The sequence below is a fragment of the Haemaphysalis longicornis genome, unplaced genomic scaffold (assembly GCF_048455015.1).
Source record: "Haemaphysalis longicornis isolate Haplotype H1 unplaced genomic scaffold, Haemaphysalis longicornis Haplotype H1 scaffold_9, whole genome shotgun sequence".
NCBI classification, from domain to species: domain Eukaryota; kingdom Metazoa; phylum Arthropoda; class Arachnida; order Ixodida; family Ixodidae; genus Haemaphysalis; species Haemaphysalis longicornis.
Window position 1 is genome coordinate 124,978,451 of NW_027526460.1, and position 21,522 is coordinate 124,999,972.

The 21,522-nt window shown below is 46.0% G+C and overlaps 1 protein-coding gene across 1 annotated transcript in view; it reads right to left on the reverse strand.

The window, feature by feature from the left end:
* Positions 1–4,870: 4,870 nt before the first annotated feature.
* Positions 4,871–21,522, reverse strand: part of LOC144153619 (polycomb protein EED-like) — a 33,965-nt gene continuing 17,313 nt past the window's right edge. Inside the window, exons 8-12 of the mRNA XM_077685269.1 lie at positions 20,664–20,797; positions 16,444–16,549; positions 14,744–14,896; positions 11,619–11,692; positions 4,871–5,853 (exon numbers count right to left, since the gene is read on the reverse strand). Coding sequence (XP_077541395.1) covers positions 5,724–5,853; positions 11,619–11,692; positions 14,744–14,896; positions 16,444–16,549; positions 20,664–20,797 — 597 coding nt within the window. The 3' untranslated portion in view covers positions 4,871–5,723. The remainder of the gene's footprint in view (positions 5,854–11,618; positions 11,693–14,743; positions 14,897–16,443; positions 16,550–20,663; positions 20,798–21,522) is intronic.

Consider the following 21,522-nt stretch of genomic DNA (forward strand, 5'->3'; position numbering starts at 1 on the left):
TTTATAACAGACATCGGTTGCAGAAAATAGTTGGTTATAAAGGACAAGTTATCCTTGATTTTTGGTCAACAATCTCGCTTGTAACAGACATTTTAACTTCAGATGCAGTGCTACCAGTCACTAGCTGCAGTTGCTTCCATTGTGGAAATGCAGGGGGGCGACAGATGCCCGCAGTCACTATTTATTATAACTTCAGCAAACACACAGTGGTTCAGTCAGCAATAAAACGACGACAAGAAGCCCTGCCAATGGATATGCAACGTAGAAAACTGGTTAAGGCTTACTGCCACGCGTATGAGCACGACCGTGCATGCGGGCTTCTGCGCAAGCCAGAATACTGGGAGTGTGCAGTGGGCTCTCCCAATCACTTGATGAATAGCCAGAGCACACAGCGGAAGAAGCTGTGCGCTCTGGCTAGCCATCAGGCTTGTGAACTCGACGTCTACAATTCTTCATCTTCCGCAAACAGTGAAAGAGAAAGCTGGTAGAAGCTGTTGTAAAGAACAGTGTAAATACAGTCATGAAGCAAACAAAAATTCAGAACTGTTTCATAAATTGTGGGGGCAAAACATAAATTAGAATGAATCTTTTGCAACTGCTGTAGCGTTCTTTTGAGCTTATTTTAGTCGTGCAGTGGCCACATTGAACTGGGGGTTGATCAGTTAGTGAAAACATGGTTCCCTGCTTATAAGAGACCTCTCGTATAAGAGACAGAAACTGCTTCTCGATACGTGTCTCTTATAAAGGGGTTCAACGTAGTTCTTTATGTACCGACAATAGCAGCAGGTAAGCCTTAGAAAAGGCCTGCACGTCCGTCTTGGTTTTCAGTCTGGGGTAAGGTGCGGCCACCTCAACCGCAACTTCTTAAGGCCTTCGTTTTCCGCGCCCTACCACAAGCCCGAGATAGGGCACCTCTGCTCCACCTAGCTTGCATCTGTGGGCTTTCACCGTCAGCCCAGCTTCTCTCGGCCGCTCCCAACACCTTTCTGAGATGCTCAAGGTGCTCTCTCCACAAATTAGAAAAGACGACCATGTCATAGAGGTAGGTCAATGTGAAATCACTCATGGCCTGCTGCACCTTGTCCATGAGCCGCAAAAAACAAACTGGGGCACTCTTCAGTCCGAAACTTAAGCAAAGGGGGTGGTGCAATCCCAAAGAGGTCACAAATACAATAACGGCTGGCACGCACCGTCAGAGGCACCTGCCAGTACCCGCGAATTAGATCAAGGTTAGAGATGTAGGGGGCCTGGCTGACGGTTTCTATCCTTTCCTTGATGTTCAAGAGAGGGTGGAGCTGATCCCTCGTCTTTGCGTTAAGTCGCCAGTAATCTATGCATGGTCGTGGCTCTTTTCCCGAGGCCTCCATCATTATCATAGGGGAGGCATAAGTTGCTGTCACTGGCTGCAGTTACCTCGAAGTTTAACATCTTTTCTACCTCCCCTCATTAAATCAAACTGTCTTGGGGAAGCCCGCTAAGGGTTAACTTGGACAGGCTCGTCAGAACTGAGCTCAACGTCGTCAAGTTATTAGGTCTGTTTTTCCCGGCCTGTCCTTAACGAGTCCTTGAACTCTTCTACGAAACTCTCCAAATCCGTGACTTGGTCACACGTTCGGTTCCCATCTTTGATGACTGCCTGTGCATCTTGCTTAGTGAGGGCCTCAACTATCACTTCCCCAGACATACGGATGTCAACCGGCATCTCTTCGTACCCATTTAGTGAGGCAAATGACTGCTTGCCTGTCTATGTCTTCATCAGGTTTATGCGATTTGTGGGGAAACTTATGTGTGAAAAAATGCTCAGGAGACTGTCCACCACTTTTGTGGAACTAAGCTCCTTGAAGGGAGCCGCCTCGGGAAATTTTGTCGCTGGACAGAGCATTGCCAGCACATACTTGTGCCATAAAGTTGTGATAAGAAGCAGTCCTACCGTGTCAATAACGACACACCAAAACGGCTCGGTTATCAGCGGAACCGGTTTTAGCGGTACCTTCCACTAGTTGGACAATTTTCCCACGCACTGACATGCATCGCATGACCTCACAAAATGCTCCACATTGCAGAAGCAGCCTAGTCATTCATATTCCCGGTGAAGTCTAGCTTTCGTTGCTTTAACTCCCAAATGCCATGTGCAGAATCTCAGTTCAATATTTCCTTGGCACCCCCAACGGTTCAAGTGATCTTCCCCACCTGTCTTGGTAGCAGTGACAAAGCACGCCCTCCTAAAAAGTTCATTCTTTCATTCCACCCCCTTTTCTTCAAATGAATCAACACCTTACAAATGTTATCCACCCTCAGCTCCTCATGCAACGTGGCCACGCTGACGCCACGCAGGCTCTTAAAACAGCTTCCTTTAATTTTTAAGTAAACTCTGTGAAACTTGCCAGTCTTGCTGATTTTTTCCCACTGATTTCAAACATGCCATTATTTTTTGAGTCAGTCAATTAGTTCCCAAAATAATTAGCAACAATTAGCCATTTTTGGAGGAAGAATAGACAAAGCAGTGTTAGCCATAAAACTGTAACCTTGGTGGCACCAGTGGCAGGGAACCATTTTGAGTGCCCATTTCAAACACTAGAGTTTAATGAGCTGTAAAACTAGTTCCAAGTGATGCATCAAAAGACCGATTCTCCTATTGCATTCACCAGGGTTCATAGTATTGGAAAATATAAAGATTACAGTTTTATGACCAACACTGTTTTGTCTACTTTTCCTCCAAAAATGACAATTACCTCTCATTATCTTGGGAACTAATTGACTGACAGAAAAAATGATGGCATATTTGAAATCAGTGGGGAAAAAGCAGCAAGGCTGGCAAGTTTCACAAAGTTTCTTTGAAAATAAAAAGAAGTTGTTCTAAGGCGAGTGTCCCCCCTTAACTTAAATGCCACTTGCCCTCTCTCCTCTCGCCCTCTCTCGATCGAGCCGCTTCTCTTCTCGCCCTCTCTCTTGGTGCAACTTGGCTTCATTTTGCCTTTCTTCAATGAAACTCCAGCATTCCTTAAAGGAGCCATGAAGAGAAAATACAACTTCGTGTAATTTGAAAGAACTAGGATTTATCATTTCACTCAGCTCCATCACGGCCCCAAAAGATGTTTTTTAACAAAAAAAAAGCAAGAATTTAAAAACTTTCAAATTTTGCACCACAGTGACATGTTATGAGCAAGAATGACGTCATACGGGCCAACAATAAAACATAATTTTAAGTGCGTTAACTGCAGGTTAGCATTATAGTGATGCGATCAAATGGAACTAGAGGCCCCATTACAGACGTCCAGTCATGTGTCGTCGCTACATGTCACTTAGGCGGCCGCCAATCGCACATACAAGGTTCCGTGACGTCATAGAAAAGTTGCGGGAAATTGGCTAGGGGGTCGCCACTGTTTCACACGTTTTCTTTCATATCTCCGTTATTTGTTTAAAGGTTGCGATGATATTGGTATCATTGTTATCGGGACTAAGCAGTCTTTCTAATAAACCCAACTTGTATTTTGTCTTCATGGCTCCTTTAAGCTCATCATCGGCAGCACCAATAGCTTAGATGGCCTCTATGATGTGTGGCTTCCTGCATGTTTCCCCTAACTGATCGTAGACAAGTATGAGATCGGGCTCCTGTAACTTGTTCAGATCCATGACGAAAGCTGCTTTCTTCTGAGTGATGATTTTAACCCCAAAATGCCTGGGCAGTTGAAATCACACTATCGGTTGTAGCGAAAACCTAGGCTGAACCTAGGTTTTCACCTATAATATTATATCCGATGCCTCATAGAAGGAAAGCCAGGCACTCACCCTCACCGCATGACTCTGTGCTGCACTAACCCCACCGCTGCCACCAAGTGTCATAGCCGGGGTCTGGGGACTTGCGGGTCGCTGCACTGGACGTGTCATTACAGTCTACAAGTGATCACGGCTACACTACAAGCACTCGGACCGCAGGCATGTACCTCAAGTTCTTGTGGCTCACTGTCAAAAGATTTCATTTATGCTTGCTCGTGAAAGTTGGAAGGCTTGCGTGATGACGTTGCATCTGCAAGAAGACTTTCTGTGCATTTTAAACAGACCCTACAGACAGCATAAAACTTTCGTTTCATTTGAAAGACGTGGTCTCCCGCACCGCATAAAATATTTTGCTCGACAGGAGACAATGTTGCCGCCGCTGAGACATTTCTAATTGAAAGTGCAGATCTGAATAAGCAGAGGCAGCACCGAGTGCTTCCAAAACTGCCGTGCTATTTGTAGTCAGCCAGTCCCGCCCCTTTCATCAGAAGATGCAATATTGTGTGCAAAAACTTTTGAAAAGCAAGAAAGGCTGAAAGAGGCAAAAGCAAAGCTACTGAATTGTAACAAACTAGTAAAAACACGCTAGGAAGATGCTGAGATCTTTTATTTGGCCAGCTGCATTGTTGCAGTCAGATTTTCGGAATGTCACAATTTCCGAGCTGTGAGCAACGTGTGGCAATGGGTGTGACGGTGGGTGAAGAACGATTTGTGTAACGAACGATTGGGAAGTTTTGGGGGAGGGGGGGGTATGGCAAGTCTCCTACAACCACCAAGAGAGAAATCACAGCATCGACAGAACATCACTGCAGTGCACAGCAGTAAGATATCGCTGTATAGACTGGTTAGCCAAGAAAGGGAAGCATCTGCACACAGCAAGGACTACAGGCCCTAAGCTTATCCCTCCAGCAAAAAGGCAATGATGCCTGCAATATGAAATCTAACTTCCATACTACTTTCAGTAGTTTCTATATTCACTCAAGCTTCAGTTGACTGAGCATTCATGAAGTTGATATGAAGAAGACATTACTGCCCTGAGATTTCCAGCCACTACGCTGTTTCTTGTTTGTTGTTTTTTTTTTTTTGTAAAAAAAAAAAACAAAACAAGAAGAGTAAGTGTGTAGCTTTGCTCTAAGTCTATGCATTTATTCAGCATCATGACTTGTGTGGCATTGACTGCTGGACCGCAGCCTCCTTCCCGGCTTCCTCAAAAGTGCAAGCACTACGGTCGCTGCTGCTAGGGGCTTCAGCCAACCAATACATAAGTGATGCGACGCTGATGACGGCCCACTCATGGCCAGTGCATGGATGCTTCGTGCGAGTGACTCATGAAGGATGCCACCTTGAACAATACACCAGTGATAACTACAGTGCCAACAAAAGTTCAAAATGCCTTGAAATATGGTTATGCAGATGGCAAAATGGAGACGCCTACTCTCGAGGTATAATTCAAGAGAGGGAAGCAGTTTTGGTTGCACCAAGCACAGGAACAAGGAACCGAAGTAGTCAGAGCATTCTGCGAGCGAACAGTGAAGGGGGGCTTCTTCGTTTTCGTTCGATTAGCTCGACGTAGAAGCAACCACTGGCATGGCACTCATCTGCAATGCAGTATATGTGATAACTGAACCCCACCAAAGTGTAGGAGCAAAGTGACTAAGGTCACCAGGCACTGCACTACAGTGCAGTCACAAGTGAGGTTGAGGACTGTCTCCCAAAAGTCCTTCCAAATCTCAAACCAGACTAGCTATTAGTATTCTCCACAGTAGCGCCGTGGTGGTCTGCATAAGGCACAAACTTCGCTCAGACCAGCAGGCAGCAAACAGTAATCTGTCAGGCATATGGGCAGTGACATAGAGACCACATGGTTGAACAGTCTAGCGGACAGGCGTCGTCAGATTTCCCTGTGGGTGGTTGTAGGAAGCGGATGGGAGTGACTGGGGGGGCGGTCAGCGGCTGACGCGGTCCCAGCGCCAGATGGTGGCGTCGTCACAGATGCAGAGAAGAATGCTGCCGTCTCGATTAAGGTTGGTCTGCCGCACGGGGCTCGTGCATTTGGGGTGCGTCAGCACCGAGCTCCTGCACAGAGAAAAGAAGGGAAGGGAAGGGAAACGGGAACACCATATAACCCCCGTCAACTTGATCAGCACTTTTCTGACTCGGTGCCAATAAGGTCGCTTCCGGTCATCAAACATCACCTGGACGAAGCTTGGTGAACAAGCAGAGGCAGCTGGGTATTTCAGAACCGAGCGAATTTAGATTTTTCTCTCCATTTTTTAACAAATATTTTTGAAGTCACGGGGGAATCTGAGCAATAACGAAGCAAAAATTCCCAGTGATTTTGTGCCAACACTTGAGCACTTGCCATTCTTTACTCCCTAATGTTTCACATAATTCTTTTTATTTGTGTTCTTTGGATAACACTTTTTTGATACTATGCAAGGCTTGAAATGAGACACCTAAAAGAGGTGGCTTTTTCTTTTTCCATCACTCGCCCCTTTCCCTTGCTCTCCATATTTCTCTACGGCCAAACATAGCGACTGTTTCATTACTTGCAGCTATATGCTGTGTCGTGAGTGTTTCACACTCACAATTAAATCAGCACGGCATCAGGTCAGCCCCTTTCAGTAACACAGAAACGCGGGCTAGTTGGTTAACATTCACGAACGGGGACACAAAGATGGTCTTTGTGTAATTTTTTTTTTTTTCATGGCGTCCCCATTGAGTGCTCGCAAAGTTAGTGCAACATTTCCTGGCATCTGGCAGAACCATTTTCATGCACTCAAAGCACTGCAATTGAACCCATTAAGCAAAACAGACCATAATACATTAATCTATGCAACAAACTAATTGCAAATGAGTTAGACAATCATTATGACGATGTCATGGTGAAAGAAAAGGTCCTTTTTCGACGACACTGTGAGCAGTGAGGTTTCACTGCACTTGCGTATAAAATGCCTGCTATTAACACTGTGGTCCATTGTCGGGCCCTGCCCGACAACGCAATACTGTCGAAGTGCTGCGCTGTCGGGCACCGTCCAACAAGGGTGTTCGGGGTTAAATTTTGCAGTTTTTCTCACTGCGATGCGCACGCATTCTTTGTATACAGGATGTATCATCTTTTGAGGGATAGCGCGCGCATTCTTTGCATACATTATGAGCCATCTCTTGAGGGATAAGTGAACTTTGCTGAAATTCACCGATTTTCACACTAGCGGGTGGCACAATGTTCAGTACAGTACGGCCTTCTGGATCCCAGAACGTACTCACTTGCGTGCTGCTTGCTGAGAAGTATGACTGTGTTCTCACCGCATGCGTTTTACAGTGGTGCATTTAGCAAAAGCGATGATGTCTTTAGTGAGGAAGAGCATTGCATACCTCCATCAAATGTGATGAGAGTGATTCGACGGAAACAACAGCTCAAGTATCGGTAAAGGCGTGCAGAATGCAAGAGAAAAAACTAAATATCATGTGCGTTTTTCTTGCATAGTTTGTGTTTTTCTTCGCAGCGCCAGAAACTGGCAAAATAATTTCGGACCACGACAGCCGCAAAGTGGATAAAAGTTTTGCCCTGCGAAGGGTTAAATGCACCAGCCATTTACAAAAAAGGTGTGCACGTCAGATTGACCCATCTTTCTCGTACGACTTTCCATGTCCAGTAACCAATTTGCTGCAAAATTAGCCACTACTTTCTCGTCCTTATTTCAGACCCCCACCACCTTTTGCTGCGATTTCGCATCATCTAGGGTTTACACACCACAGAGCAGAAGTCCCTGTTATCGGTCAGTGTTTATCGGGCCCTCTCAATAACACACAGGTGTTGTCCTTGCCGTCTCTCCGTTCACGCGAAACTTTTTGCTAGCCAGTATCACCCGCGACACGTTTGCGTGCTTTTTTGTTTACCTATGTTTGTCCTTTTTTTCAATGGTATCTTATCACAAGTCTTTATGGAAGACCATTCAGGTACTTTGGGAAAATAAATTGTGCGGGTATATCGGATGAAAAGCACCATTTACGGGCCGCAGTGGTGCGCATCTAGACATCTCAATGAGCTGTGGGAGTACTGCGGCTTTCGGTGCACTGGCCTTCCCTTTCTCTGCAATTGTGATTCCCCGTGAATGCAAAAGGACTCAATTACACATTCAGATATTAATCTACATGTTCGCAACACCCTTCAGAAACTTGAAGCATTGGCCCTGTTGATGGATGATTCATCGATCGCTACAGCCATATCAGACGGCAATTGAGCAAAGCAGAAAACCACCACAATTCAACCCAGCGTACGTTGGCTTGAGCTTGTGTGAAGAAGCTCTGCCAAATAGCTTGTACGCAAGGCCGCAGTGAATGCAACTCGCAAGCACTGGGCTCAGTAATTTTAAAGGAGTACTGACACGAAATTTCAAAGCTGGAATAACTAAGTAAAAGGCTTCCTTTGCATATGGAGATATCTCCCGGCAAGTTTCAACAGTAACCGTTCAGTATAACATCTTTTAAATCCACTTCAATCTTGGCACACACGAGAAAGTTCAGAACAGACACCCTTTCGCAATCACAGGGGTGAGACAGCTGAATCAGATTTGGGAGCAGTTTTTGGAGCAGCGAAATCTCGATTTTGGAGCAGAAGAACCTTGATTTGGAGCAGAAGAACGTCATTTATTACGTCACCTCAGGAGCCTAAAAAATCAAATTTTTGGCGACTCCGGGGAGAAAAGTGCACTTTTTAATCTGTTTTGAACGTACATAACACTGATACAGCATTTCAATAAAGTTTTTTTCTATTCCACTACCCTTTTGCAAACCATTTTTAAATACTGAGGCTCTATGCATAGATAGCGTGGAGCGCTGTTGGAAATATCCAATTGAAAAACCAAGCAATTTCAAAGCATTTTTACTATCATGTGAATGCAGAAATTATTATTTTTCTAATCCTAGACTAGGCTTTACACACAAATGTAGAGCCACGGCAAAAGTTGCGCTAAACGAGGTGACAGTCGTCGCACCCCACCAGCCCTCCCATTTCAATTCCCAATGTGCACGTTCATTACGATCGTAATTTGAGTAATGCTGGTATATGTAGCCACCTCCCTCTTGGCATTAAATTTCACTTCAGATAGATGAACTATTATTACTAGCCTGCAATAATAGCCCGTCCCGCTATCGGACACTGCTTGAACATTTTGCGGCGATGTAGCCTGCGCCGCCACTTCTGCAGTGTCGATCGTTACCGCTGCTCGCAAACTCGCTGTCAAAGGCAGCAATAACTCAGCGTTTTATAACACCGCAATGAGTTCGAAATTTTACTTCAAGCACGCACCGCGCCTCACACTCAAGGCCGAAACTCGGCGAATTCGTGGGCACCACGTTTCTGATGAACTCCCGTCTTTCGAGTCGCGCAACTTCCCGAACAGACCAAATGACTAAATGTAAACCCAGCCAGCCTCATAACCAAAACCGCGGCAGAAATCGGCGAAGAGCACTCTGCCTGAACCACGAGCAACTGCTTCGCTCGGCGGCCATGTTTCCCAATCTTATCCACACCAAGATGGCGGCGCCCGTGATGTCGTTCCGGAGATACGGCGCTCCGAAAATTGCCGTTTTTTTCATCAACTTGCACAAGTAGTTTGTCGCCTCAGCACACATAAGTATTTTTTCTACAGGACTTTGCAATGGTTTTGGATGGGAAGACTTTAAAATCTCACAGAATATAATATGTGCAACCCGACATTGTGACTTTCGAAAAGACTATCTCGGGGAAAATTTATGCGGGTTTTTTATTAAATGGTCAATTGATTAAACCTTTACAAACAGCATCACCTTTGTGGTGCTGGAAAATTATGCCGTCAGTAAGCATTTTTCCCCACCGAAACTGACGGGAGCGGTACAATCCTTGGCTCTCAGACTGTTTTGGAGCAGTTTGGCGCAATTTTTGTGAATTTCAAGCTTTTGGCGCAGCCCGGCGCAGGAAAACACATTTGTATCAGTACTGCGCAATATGCGCAGCTGTCTCACCCCTGCAATCAGCATCAGCATGATGCCATGTACTCCTCCTGGCCGCAAACAGCCGACATGAGGGCTTTTGTGACGTGGCCAATTCGCTCGCTGTGGTTGGCATGTGCTGTTCCGCCAAGCGTATAACGTCATGCTGCTCGGCACGTGGAGATGATGGAAACCACAGCCTATCTAGGCACACGCACACATCCACAGGTCGAAATAAAGAGTGCTCTCTCTCTCTCTCTCTCTCTCTCTCTCTCTTGGAGAAATCCATTGAGAGAAACAAAGCAATGGCGTCGTGCAGTGAGGAGTAGGGGGCAGAACACTTGGGGGCACTTGGGAGCAGGGCAACTCCACCTGTTGATGGAATACGGCACGCACCCCGAGAGCAGGTGGGAGAGGGGAAAACGACGAGCGAGCGAGGAGGCCTTTCAGCAATCTCACCACGCTTGGAAGTTGAATGACCCACCTCTTTTGTCTGAGTAGCTTGACACCATCTTTCTAACATATGCCTCTACCTTCGGCCTTTGTTCCGGCATAGAAAACAGGTGGCAAAACGCTGCTGCATACACTTGTCATCATCGCCGCTGCTGCTGCTTGAACTTGACTACGACGTTGAGGTCCAGCAGCTATCGCTGCTGTCGTTCTCTAGTACGCCAAGCACTTCGGCAAGGCGACGATGCCTTGCTGCCTCTGTCCCCCCTAGTGCATATAGCGACAGGCAAGGTGAACGGGGTCTGCCAGAACCCACTGCAACGACGTCAAAATCGTTGAAGCCTGAGCACCACACACACTTGGGTGCCGCCACTGTCTTTGTAACACCGCGCTCGCTGAGCTGCGACAACTCGCGGGAGCAAGAAAACGCACACACGAAAAGGGGAGGATATGACGTTAAAAGTCCTGTGACTTCCTTTGTACTGTGCTCACTCCGCTTTTCAGGCGGGAGCAGATCGGACTGCTCCCGGCTGCTCTCGCAGCAGCGAAAGTCATCCCGCTCTACCACTGGATGACAGTGCTCCTACTCCTGTTCGACCATTGAAACACGCCGGCTCAGAAGAGAGTACTTTCGGAGTGCTTTTTAGTGCCCCTGCTCTTCCAATGGAATTTGCCATCTCTCTCTCTCTTCCTCCTCCCCTACCCACTCCACACCAGCAGTGGTGCGACGAGACCTGTGGCGTCACGAGCGCTTTCCTGTTATGGCAGTCGCTTCGGTGTTTGTTTAGTCGAAATCGAAATTGACACAAATAAACGAGGCAGTAAACAATTACTTATGCTGCGATTGACCGTCTAATGTGCCATTCTATGATCAGTGGGCTTTTAGGCACCCATAGCAGCGAAAAAAACTTAACACGCGAATTTCGTGTCAGCACTCCTCTAAAACTTCCCCTGGGCACACAATAAGATCGCGCCACAATCCTGGGCAGCTTCAGCAGAACATCTCTGAAACAAATGCAGAAAGCCGGAAGTCGCATGCAAACGTTTACAAGATCAGGCCGGCCGGCAGAAGCCAGTGCAGCGCACCTTCCAGAGTGTTACAAACGAAAAGCAAGAGGGGGGGGGAATAAAAAAGTCCTCTAATAATAAGCAATAACACTGTCAATACTGACCAGATTGACAAAATTTGTGCAGAAGTAGAGGCAGCTACTTGTACTGTGCTGTACACAATGCTGTGTGCTTTGGCCAGGAGCAATCTGGCATGCAGCCAGCATTGTGGTAGCTTCACAGAATTTTGAATCCACTGTCCAGTTTAAGAATGAGCTGGAACGCAGTACTCAAAATTTTTTTTCTTTCCCCCCATGCCGCAACAAATGCCCACTTCATTTTCAGGAAAGCAGTATTGGGCCACAACCAACCTGCAAGTTGTCGGGTCGTCGACGTCAATGTCCCAGACGTAGGTCTTGCCCACTTGGTTTCCCAGTGCTAGAATCTGGGAGAGGAAAAAACAAGAGAGGAGATCAGGATGGTTACGACATCAGAGGAATCGTTGAGACAGATGTCCATCGAGACAACTGAAACTGAGGGTAACTCTTCCCCCAACTTGCTGTCACTGTTTCCGACGGCATGAGACTGTGACCGGGAAGTGGCGTGGCACTACAGATTGGTTGCAATTTATAAAAGATACCAATGACAACAGATTTTCCTTTTGTCGTTAGTGCTTATGCCATCAGTAATAAGTTCAGTATGCAGTCCAACTTTTATTCGACAAAGTCAGGGCTGCAGGCACAGCTTCATTAAATTGTGCATTTCATTAAATACAAATTTTTGTTATGCTTTATTGTAGATAATTTATGTTCTTTGGAACTGACAATGTGAAACGAAAAACCTTGTAGCTTTGTAAAACCTTTGAAGTGATGTCTGTCATGACGATGTTCAACTGTGCTACCTGATTTTTCCTTTTTTATAGGCTATTCGAGACAGTCTGCAGGGCAGAAACAACACTTCCTGCTTAAAAACTGCCATTCCGAATTATTACTGCTCGCTATTTAAATTATTAAATGCCAATTTGAAAAGCTTTATATCCAATTTTCTGGCAACAACAGTAGAAATGAGGATTATTTACCGTATTTACCCGATTCTAACGCGCACTTTTTTTCCGGAAAAATAGGCCGATAAATCGCATGCGCGTTAGAATCGGATACAAAACCGAAACTGCCGAAACAGCGGAAATTTCGTCCCACCCATCGCCATCACCATCTCTAGATGGCGCCAAAGCTTTTAGCAACGATTTTTCGGACGCAGCATGCCTAGGCGCCTAGGCTTTTCTATCGGAGTTCACACAAGTCGTCAAATCGTTTCACTTGCAAGCTTGATAACAGCAATGGCAGCAGCGGCGTTCAAAACCCACGCGTTCAAAACCAGCGGTCGGCTGAAGCGTGCACCTTTGGAGAAGCTCTCGGGATGGGCGTGCGAGGCGTGGGCCACGATCCCATAGACCATGGTTGAACGTTCGTTCAGAAATGTGGCATCGCGAACGCGCTTGAAGGCACCGAGGCCGAGATGTTGTGGTCAGCGGAGAGCGACGAGGAGTGAGATGAGTGAGTTTACTTCGGGAAATAAATCGCCCATTTCTCTCGCATTCATTTGGCTGGGTCACAAAGTTCCGTGCGCGTTACAATCGGAGGTGCAAGTTTTTTCGTTTTTTTTGCCAGGAAAATCGGGTGCGCGTTAGAATCGGGTAAATACGGTATATTTAACAGGCAGCAGTTTTTCAGCAGCACTAACATGTACAAATCCGTTCTCAGTGTGTTCCCCTTGGTGTGAAAAATAGCCTAATGCAGAACACAAATTTTCAATCACAAACTTTCTGCATTTACCAGCAGACGCATAAACTTCTGCCAAAAGAAAACAATTTTACGAAACAGTTCCTTCTTGAAATTTTAAAGCACTGATGCACTTCAGTGACCAACAGTGTCCATCTGCAGCTTGCTTGCTCTCTCTAAAGCTAGGGAAGTCAAACTCCGCAACAAAGAAATCAACAGGATGTGCGAAAAATTTTATTAAAGGGGGAAATTCGTTGAGGCAAAATCTCCCCCAACACACCACGAAAGGGCAAAAAAACATAGCGCTGTATACAATCTGCATCATTGACCGCATAATGCAATGTTTAGAAAAAGGAGTGACGTGCAATTACGTCGTGTTTATTCGGATAACAAACATACCAATGATCTTGTTTTTTTCCCGCATGTAAAGAACGCGCTACGAGGGGAGAAATGCAGTTGCAAAACATACTGCTGTACAGCAAGGCATATCTACTGAGCTGATTACTTGCAGATAGCTGCTAAACCGTTGGAAGCCCTCTCACTTGCGGCACGGGATGCGCACGTTATCTTATCCTCTCCCTCAAAAAAATGGTAGCTGGTCCAAATTCCCAACCAAATTCCAAGCAGCGCCCACCTGGGAATTTGGCCGTAAACCAGCTAGGACCAGCCACCATTTTCTCGAGGGCTGACTGGACATGGTGGCATCTGACCTTGTTTGGCAAGCCGCGTGCACGTTTATGACGCTGGTTGAAGACTAAACATGAGGATGACGCAGGTTGACGCAGGTTCAAAGATGACGCAGATTCAAAACTAAACATGAAGAGACTATTCTTGCTCTTGAGTCTGAAGAATGGTAGAAGGAAAACTGCAATGACAGCTGTTCACAACGCATACATGACAGAGCAGTGCCAGCAAAACACATTTGTGTGATTTCAACTGGATATGGATTGGCTGTAGCTCTAACTTGGTGAACCGCATCTGTGCCTCCTGTAACAGCAGCATAACGATGGCCTCCATAAAGAGTTTGTTTTTGTTTATGGGTGGTGGTGTGGGCACACGGCGCACGTTATCGGTGAAGCAAAGTGCCCTGAATGCATAAAAGCTACTGATGGTTGGCCTAATGCTAATTTTATCGTAAAATATGTGTTCAAACCCAGCCCCACTGAGCGAAAATTTTGTTGAAGCGAAAACAAGCCGGACAAATGGTTCGTTGTGGTGAGGACTTTGTTGCACTGACTTCTATGGCTAACTGAAGGGAAATTGGAAATATTTCATAGAGGTGGAGTTCATTGTAGTGGGGTTCGACTGTGTGAGAACTAATACCAATGTAAACGTTGGAAAGATTGAATGTATCCATAGTAGATGTTAAAACCTGCCTGATGGCTTCTCTACAGGAAGACAAGTTCTTGTTTTGTGATGTACCTGTATTCCAAAAGTAGTAGTGCTAAGTTGACAGTGTTTGGACATTCAGAGAGCGTGACATACAATTTCAGTATGGGTAATGAAAGTTTTGATGATTCTTTAATGTCAGAGCAAATAATATGGCATCCCACTCCGGATTGGCAATCCCTCAAATTCCCACCTAGCGCCCATGCTGTTCCTCACGGCCGGCAGCCCAGCGCGAGATGGCGCACTTGGCAGTGACACGACTGGTGTGACAAAATGCCCTCGGCACAAAGGAGACGGGGCAAGCAGAGGGCGCAAGCAAACCAACTGGCCTTCTGCTCGAAGTCCATGGAGAAGCGCATGAACCAGATGTTGCACTCGCGGTACTCGAACCGGTGCAGCACAGTCACGCTGGTGTCCGTGTGCCGCACCTCCAGCTGCTCCAGCAGGCCGGGCTTCCAGCACACGATGCAGTTCTCGCACGACTGCACAGAAGACAGCAGGGGGGGGAGGCACGTGTGAGCTTAGTGGGGCACATAACAAAGGCACCAGAAGGGGGGTCCTGTGGCCCTTGGGTACCTGGAGCGCTTGAGATTGACTGCTACAAACGCACTGCGTTCTCCGCTACTGGCTATGGGCTTTCCCGCACTGCTCGGGTGACGTGCGTGCAGCCAAACAGTAAGAGAAAGGTGCTTTTGGGGAGTGCCTCTTACCTCCATGGCATTGGGCCAACTCTGCCCTGGTGCTACTCTCTCAATTCTGATAAAAACACGGTCACACTCAAGCTTCTGTAGTGAGCACTCCACCCTAGATGAGAAAGCCCAGCTGCGTGCTCAAATATCCCCGGCTTTTTTCATCAAAAGATGCGCAAAGCGATGTTCCTTTTATTTTCTATATAGGACATTGGAACAACCTAATTTTCTCTAGTTTTGCACTCGTAGGAACCACAATGAAGCTTTTTTGACACAAAAGCGTCGAGACTTCAGGCAAAGCAAGTTTGCCCGCCCTGCAAGTTTATTATCACGCACTTGTGCCAATTTCGGTCAAAAATCTTTTGATATGTTTATACAGTGTGGACCATTTATAACGTAACCACTTATAGCGCAGGACAAATATAACGCGGTTTTTGTGGCCACTGGTTTGCCTTCCATAGAACTCAATGTATAAGCATACCGCTTAAAACACAGCTGGCTGAATGCAGTGCTTTCGTCGGTGCGCTGATCGACTGGTGCAGCTGGAGCATTGTTTTAGGGTTGTGAGAACGAAAAAAAAAAACCGCAATGAGCCATCTGACACGGCGCCCACTCCCTGCTCTCCTCTAACTTCTACAGCCAAGAGAAAAAAATAGGCAGCTTTTAATTCGCACGTTCCGTTTGTGCTCGCATGACAACCACAATTGCGAGCGCACCCCCCCTCACTGTAAGATTTTTCTATTCGAACGATGTGCAGATAAGCAACCGCCCTCTCTCTCTTTTTGAATATCTGGAGATTGCGAGCCACAACATTCCATTACCTGTACGTAGTGCTGATAAGCAACGGCCTTCGGCATTGCGAATGTAAGCAGGGGTAAAAAAAGAATCTCCCTTGCATCCTTATCACGTTGTCCTGCGGCATCCATTCATACTCATCATGAAACCCAGTCGTGCTCCCTCAAAACACAAACACACATGAAGGTCAAGCCGTGACCACGGTTTGTAAGACCCTGCAGCAGTGGCTGGTGTGGGAAAAAAAAAAATAAAGGGAATAAAGACCACTTCTATGTTTTCAAGTGCCGTTAATTTGAGTGATGATCAACAAAGAATGATTGAAAGGCAGGTTGCCATGTGGTGGGATTCGCGCATGTTTTGTTTGTAGTGCGGTACTGCTTACAGTGCAGATTTTTGTGGCTCCCGTGGCATACGTTATAAGCGGTCTACACTGTATTATGCGTGAAATTCTTTTTGCGGAAGCCATACCTGAGATTTTTACCCATTACTTGACCAAACAGTGGTGCCTTCTGCATCGCACATGCCTTTGCTTTGGCAGCGGTTACCTTGGACAGGACGAAGTTCCCCAGCCAGCGGACACAGTCCACGTAATTCCGGTGGATGTCGCGAGTGGTGAAGTCGGGGTAGTGCTGTCGCACAGTGGGAAAGGGCCTGTGGGAAAACAGGGGGAGGAGGAGGAGGAGGACAGACTTCGTTGACAGACTTGGAAAACTGCTATGCCAAGGGCAGAAAAGACAGCAAGACATCGACCCTTTGATTGATTTGATTGATTGTAGGGTTTTGAGGGCTCCGGATTAATTTTGGCCACCTGGGGATCTTTAACGTGCGCCGAAATCTCGTTTTTGCTTGTACACACGGGCATTGTTGCTTTTCGCCTCCATCAGAAAACGGCCGCCGCGGCCGGGAATCGAACCCGCGAACATCAACTCTTTCAACATTACCTCCAGTCGCCTTGGGGCGTTAAAGTTAGGCTAAAATCCCTTTGACTTTTCTTGTAGTCTTTTACCTTGCCGTCTGTACCATTAACATCACACCTGAACCTGGTTATAATGAACACTGATATAGCGAATTATCGGCTATAGTGAACCAAATACAAACTTTGGTTGGTCACGCTTCATTTCAATGACACTTATTCTTTTATAACGAAAGTGAAACTCTGAGCGCCGCACACACTATCGGCTATAACGAAGAAACATTTTACCAGTAGGCTGAGAAGCTACTGGGAAAAACTCCTGGCGTCCAAAACTGCAGAAGTAAAAAAGGGCCCCTTTGTTCGTGGACACTGTGAAAAAGTTCATCCTGCTCAGTGCTGTGAATAGCCACCAGACAAAGATCACATCCTTCTGTGAAAAAATAGGAACGCAGGCCTGTTTTGTCAAATGAACTTTGTTCTGCTGTAATTTCCCGTTTCATGTTCTGGTTCACTGAGCTTGAAATGCCACAAGGAGAAAGATGAGCGTTACCTCGTTTAGAGGAGGTTCGAAGATTAAAATAATGCGTTTTTGTGTCAAGGATTACTGCGGGAGCCAGATTGGTCTGAACCGATTTTTAGCTCTACTGCTACAACGAATATCGGATATAACGAACTAAACATTACTGTCATGATACAACTTTGTTGTAACGAGCTTCAACTGTACTTCAAAAATTAAAGGTAAAGGGTTTACTTTAGTCCCTTATCTTATAACTGTTTATTTATAAGTATGCTTGGTGGAAAAGCAGAACGCTGATGTTTTTTTTAAGCCGATTTTTTAACGCTGCAGCACAAAAGAAGGATCTATCATTGAAAAGCTGCTTAAGGGGGGACGTGGCTTTCAAAATCAACTTTTTTATTTCTTTGTGGATTTTGATGAAAATTGGCACAGCAACTGGAAATGCTTCTGTGATAACACCATAAAAATTTCAAGATAATATTTTGATAACTTTTTTATTTATTAAATTTTCTTTCTGTTCCGCTTGTACCGAGCTTGAGCGACTTATAAAACACGATAGAAAACTTGTTCGAAGTGCTTTGCATTCCCAAATGAATGGGCGAGGTCGTGACAGTTTCAGAATTTTTTTTTTACAAAACAATATTTTTTAGTTTTCATTTTTTTAGAGGTTAATGTGCAACAGGCATGTCGACTGTGAACGACTATTTGAATAAAAAAGTCACAAAAAACAAATCTGGAAAACCAAAAGTGTCACGACCTGAACTGTTCATCAAGGAATGTAATGCAAGAAACGGAATCAAAATAGACCCAGTGGTCACGAAGAAATCCCTGGTACAAGCGACATAGGTGGCATAAAAAACTGTTTTGAGAAAACGGCTTCCGAAGTTGCAACATAGGTTTCACTTATGAAAAGTCGCCACGGTTGCAGCCTTTCATGTCCTTTTGAACATGGGGCTTCTGGAAGGCCTTGCCTTGAAATTTGAGTGCCTTTTACAGCCTTTCTCTTTCCAGAAAACATCATTTTCAGCTCCTCCGTGAAGAGTACATACCCCCTTTGCAAACCAAACGGAGAGGAAGATGTGTTTCAATGGGCTTTCAATGCAAAGTAGGTTAGCTGGTTGGCTGTATCGCACTGGACAACCTCCTTTTGCAGTGTTGTCACCATGGCAACAAGTTAAGCATTTTTTTTTACTTAAATTTGAACATTTTTGGCTTTTTTTATGTTTTATCTTGCCTGGCACAGCAACTTAGTACTCATATACGTGCAGGTGTTCATTGCCAAAAGTTTGCATACCACAAGGATGAAAATGAGCTACTTTGAAGCTTGGTAGAGTATTCTGCATAACTCCCAACTTCAATGCAAGAGCATATTTTTTTACTATTGACATTCAAGGCATCCAATATTTCTCGCGGCACAGCCAGTATGCCCTAAGCAATGGTATCAATAATTTCCCTAAAAAAATCACTGTTAAATGCTGCCACAGTAACGTACATTTTTAACGCAGAGAGCATATTTTTATTCTTATATTACTAACTCAAACCTGTTCGCATGAAAATTACAAGTGCACGGGAAACGTAGGGCAAGAAAGGCGATACGGCTCGCGCGCATCGCAGCGCACGCTTACCGCGACATATCGAACTTTGATTATACCTGATATGGCTGGTCAGGTCGCTTTTAAGATTAAATCTAACGTCGCAGGCGTTAATTACAACTACTGGCGTTCAATCGTAACCGGTTGCCCAGTCATGTGATGCTCCAATGCGCGTCGGCTATGCCGTGCGCGCCGCAGCGTTTGACGCGTCGACCGTTTCTTTCTCAAGGCTAGCGAGCCCACAGTCAAAACACAGCAATAACTAAGCGTGTAAACATCGCAAATCCGACTAAAAGTTCACTTCACGAACCGCTATCGCAAGCGCGCACACCGCGTCACCCTCCAAGGTCTGGCGACGGTAGAGTCACGCGCACCACGAAGCGTTCGATGACCTCCGCCTTTCGAGCCACACAACTTCCCGTAATCTGGCTCGTTATCTCTAGCATTCCCATCGCGATAACGTGCGTATTGAATACCACAGATTGAACAGAAACTCGGCCGAGCGAAGCGGCGAAAATGAACTCAATCCGCTCGCTACGCAGCTCAGGCGGCCGCCATCTTGCGTTGCGCCCGCGACATCCAATCAGGAGGGTCGTTGGTCTGTGCCCGACCGGAGGACCAATAGCGCTTCAGCATCTATTTCTAACTTCGTTTGTGCGTCGTTTCTTTTCTGCCGTTTGTGCGTTTGTGAATGAACGAAGATACAAGAGACGAGCGGAACCGGAAAGACGATCGCTCGGCCGATCTAACCATATCAAAATGGCCGCGCCCGGTGGCACCGTTGCGGAGATAGAGCGCTCCGAAAATTGCCGTTTTTTCGCCCTTTTGCGCTGATAGTTTGTCACCGCGCCTGACAAAAGTATTTTTTTATGCCACTTTGCGACGCTTTTCAGCGTAAAAACTTTGCTGACGCACAGAATAGGAAACATAGAAGCCGAATATGTGGGTTTCAAAAAAACGATGTTTTGGTCATTTTTCCGAAGTTGAAAGCCGCGTCCCCCCTTAAGATCAGCCAACACTGGTGCTGTACAGTTCACGTTTCCCTTTCCCACCACACACCTTCCCTGCACATGGAAAAGCATCAACAGCATCACTACTATCCACCTACAGTAGCGCACAAATCATTGAAGATCATCTGGATGCAAAAGCAGCAAATCATCAGAGGCCCCTTACTGTAATGTTGGCCTGTGGGATCTTGGTACGCAAAATAACATTCAAGCAGTATACAGTACAGCCTTTCAAATCTCTTTTTGATGAAAACAGCCGACCATTCCTTCATCTACATTTCTGGCACACAAACTGAAATGCCCTTTTTGGAAAAAAATATCTGCAAGAACTCAGAGAATTCTCTACTAATGCGTACCATTCTTATGCTGCTTGTCTAGAGTGTGAGTTCTGGCAAACTTTTGGTTTTTCTAAATTCTGTCTAACCAATTATTGCCATTTACACTGTTATAACGATTCCAACTGTTAATTGCACCAAATCTGCATTGTTGTGTAAATGAAAAGCATTACACAGTTTGCCATTTTTGCTATTTCTTTATTTGTACTAGTTTGGGTTTTTGAAAATTCTGTTCGATTAATTGTATCCATTTACGCCATTATAACGAATAAGTGTGTACCTTCTGAAAAATGTGTATTATGTGCATTATCCCCGAATTGTGCATTCGGTCCTCACGGACAGGACCAAATGCAGTTAACACGGCAATGATGAAAAATCAAAGTATTCAGTGGTCCCATTACCGCTGTGACTTGGCGGGGCAGTAGAGGTGCGAGTCGCGGATGGCCTGGTGGAACTGCTCCGTGTCCAGCTTCCACAGCTTCAGCGAGTGGTCCATGCCGCACGACATGATCTTCTGCCCCAGCAGGTCAAAGTCCTGTGCGCGCACACAAGGGGGTGAGCACCATGAGTGGCAGCACCAAGAGGCAGAGAGAGAAAGAGGGGAAACACCGACGACTGCAATGCTCCCTAATTTGATTGTACCCTTCGATTTCGCGGCACACCTAAGGAAAAGGTTGAAGCGAGGCACGTACCTATGCACAGCAACAGATCACTCTTCACTCTTAAAGGGACCCTGCAACACTTACCATCGACTACTCAGAATGTATTTTGGGGTAAAGTCTATTGTCCCAGCAATCTCCTCCCGTACGAATTATGAAAATCCGTTCACTATCACCGAAACTACGCGCGATGAGAAATCGCGCATAATTGTTTCCTCTCAACCGCGGACAACGCGACGAAAGCTGCGCGCTCTCTCTCAGAGAGGGGGGCAGCTCGCGCCGTTCTGTTCGGCGGCCTTCGATATATCACAGGCCGAGGAGTTCTCGCTTTTCCTCCGCAACGTGGAGGGTTCCATTTCCGGTCTGGTGCCACAAAAAAGCATGCATGGCTGCCTGCTTGCAAGCAAGCGCTCAGGCTGGTAGGGTGTTTTTGAAGCAATAAACGTTTGTTGTCGAGTGGTCTTGTTGATAGGAAAGTATTGAGTCCATCACTCAAATCCCGCGTGCACTCAAAATGAACGAAACACCAAAAGTATGCGTACAGGTTCAGGCATAGAAGAGGTTGGTACACAGTGTCAACGACAGTGGATCGTCACAGGAA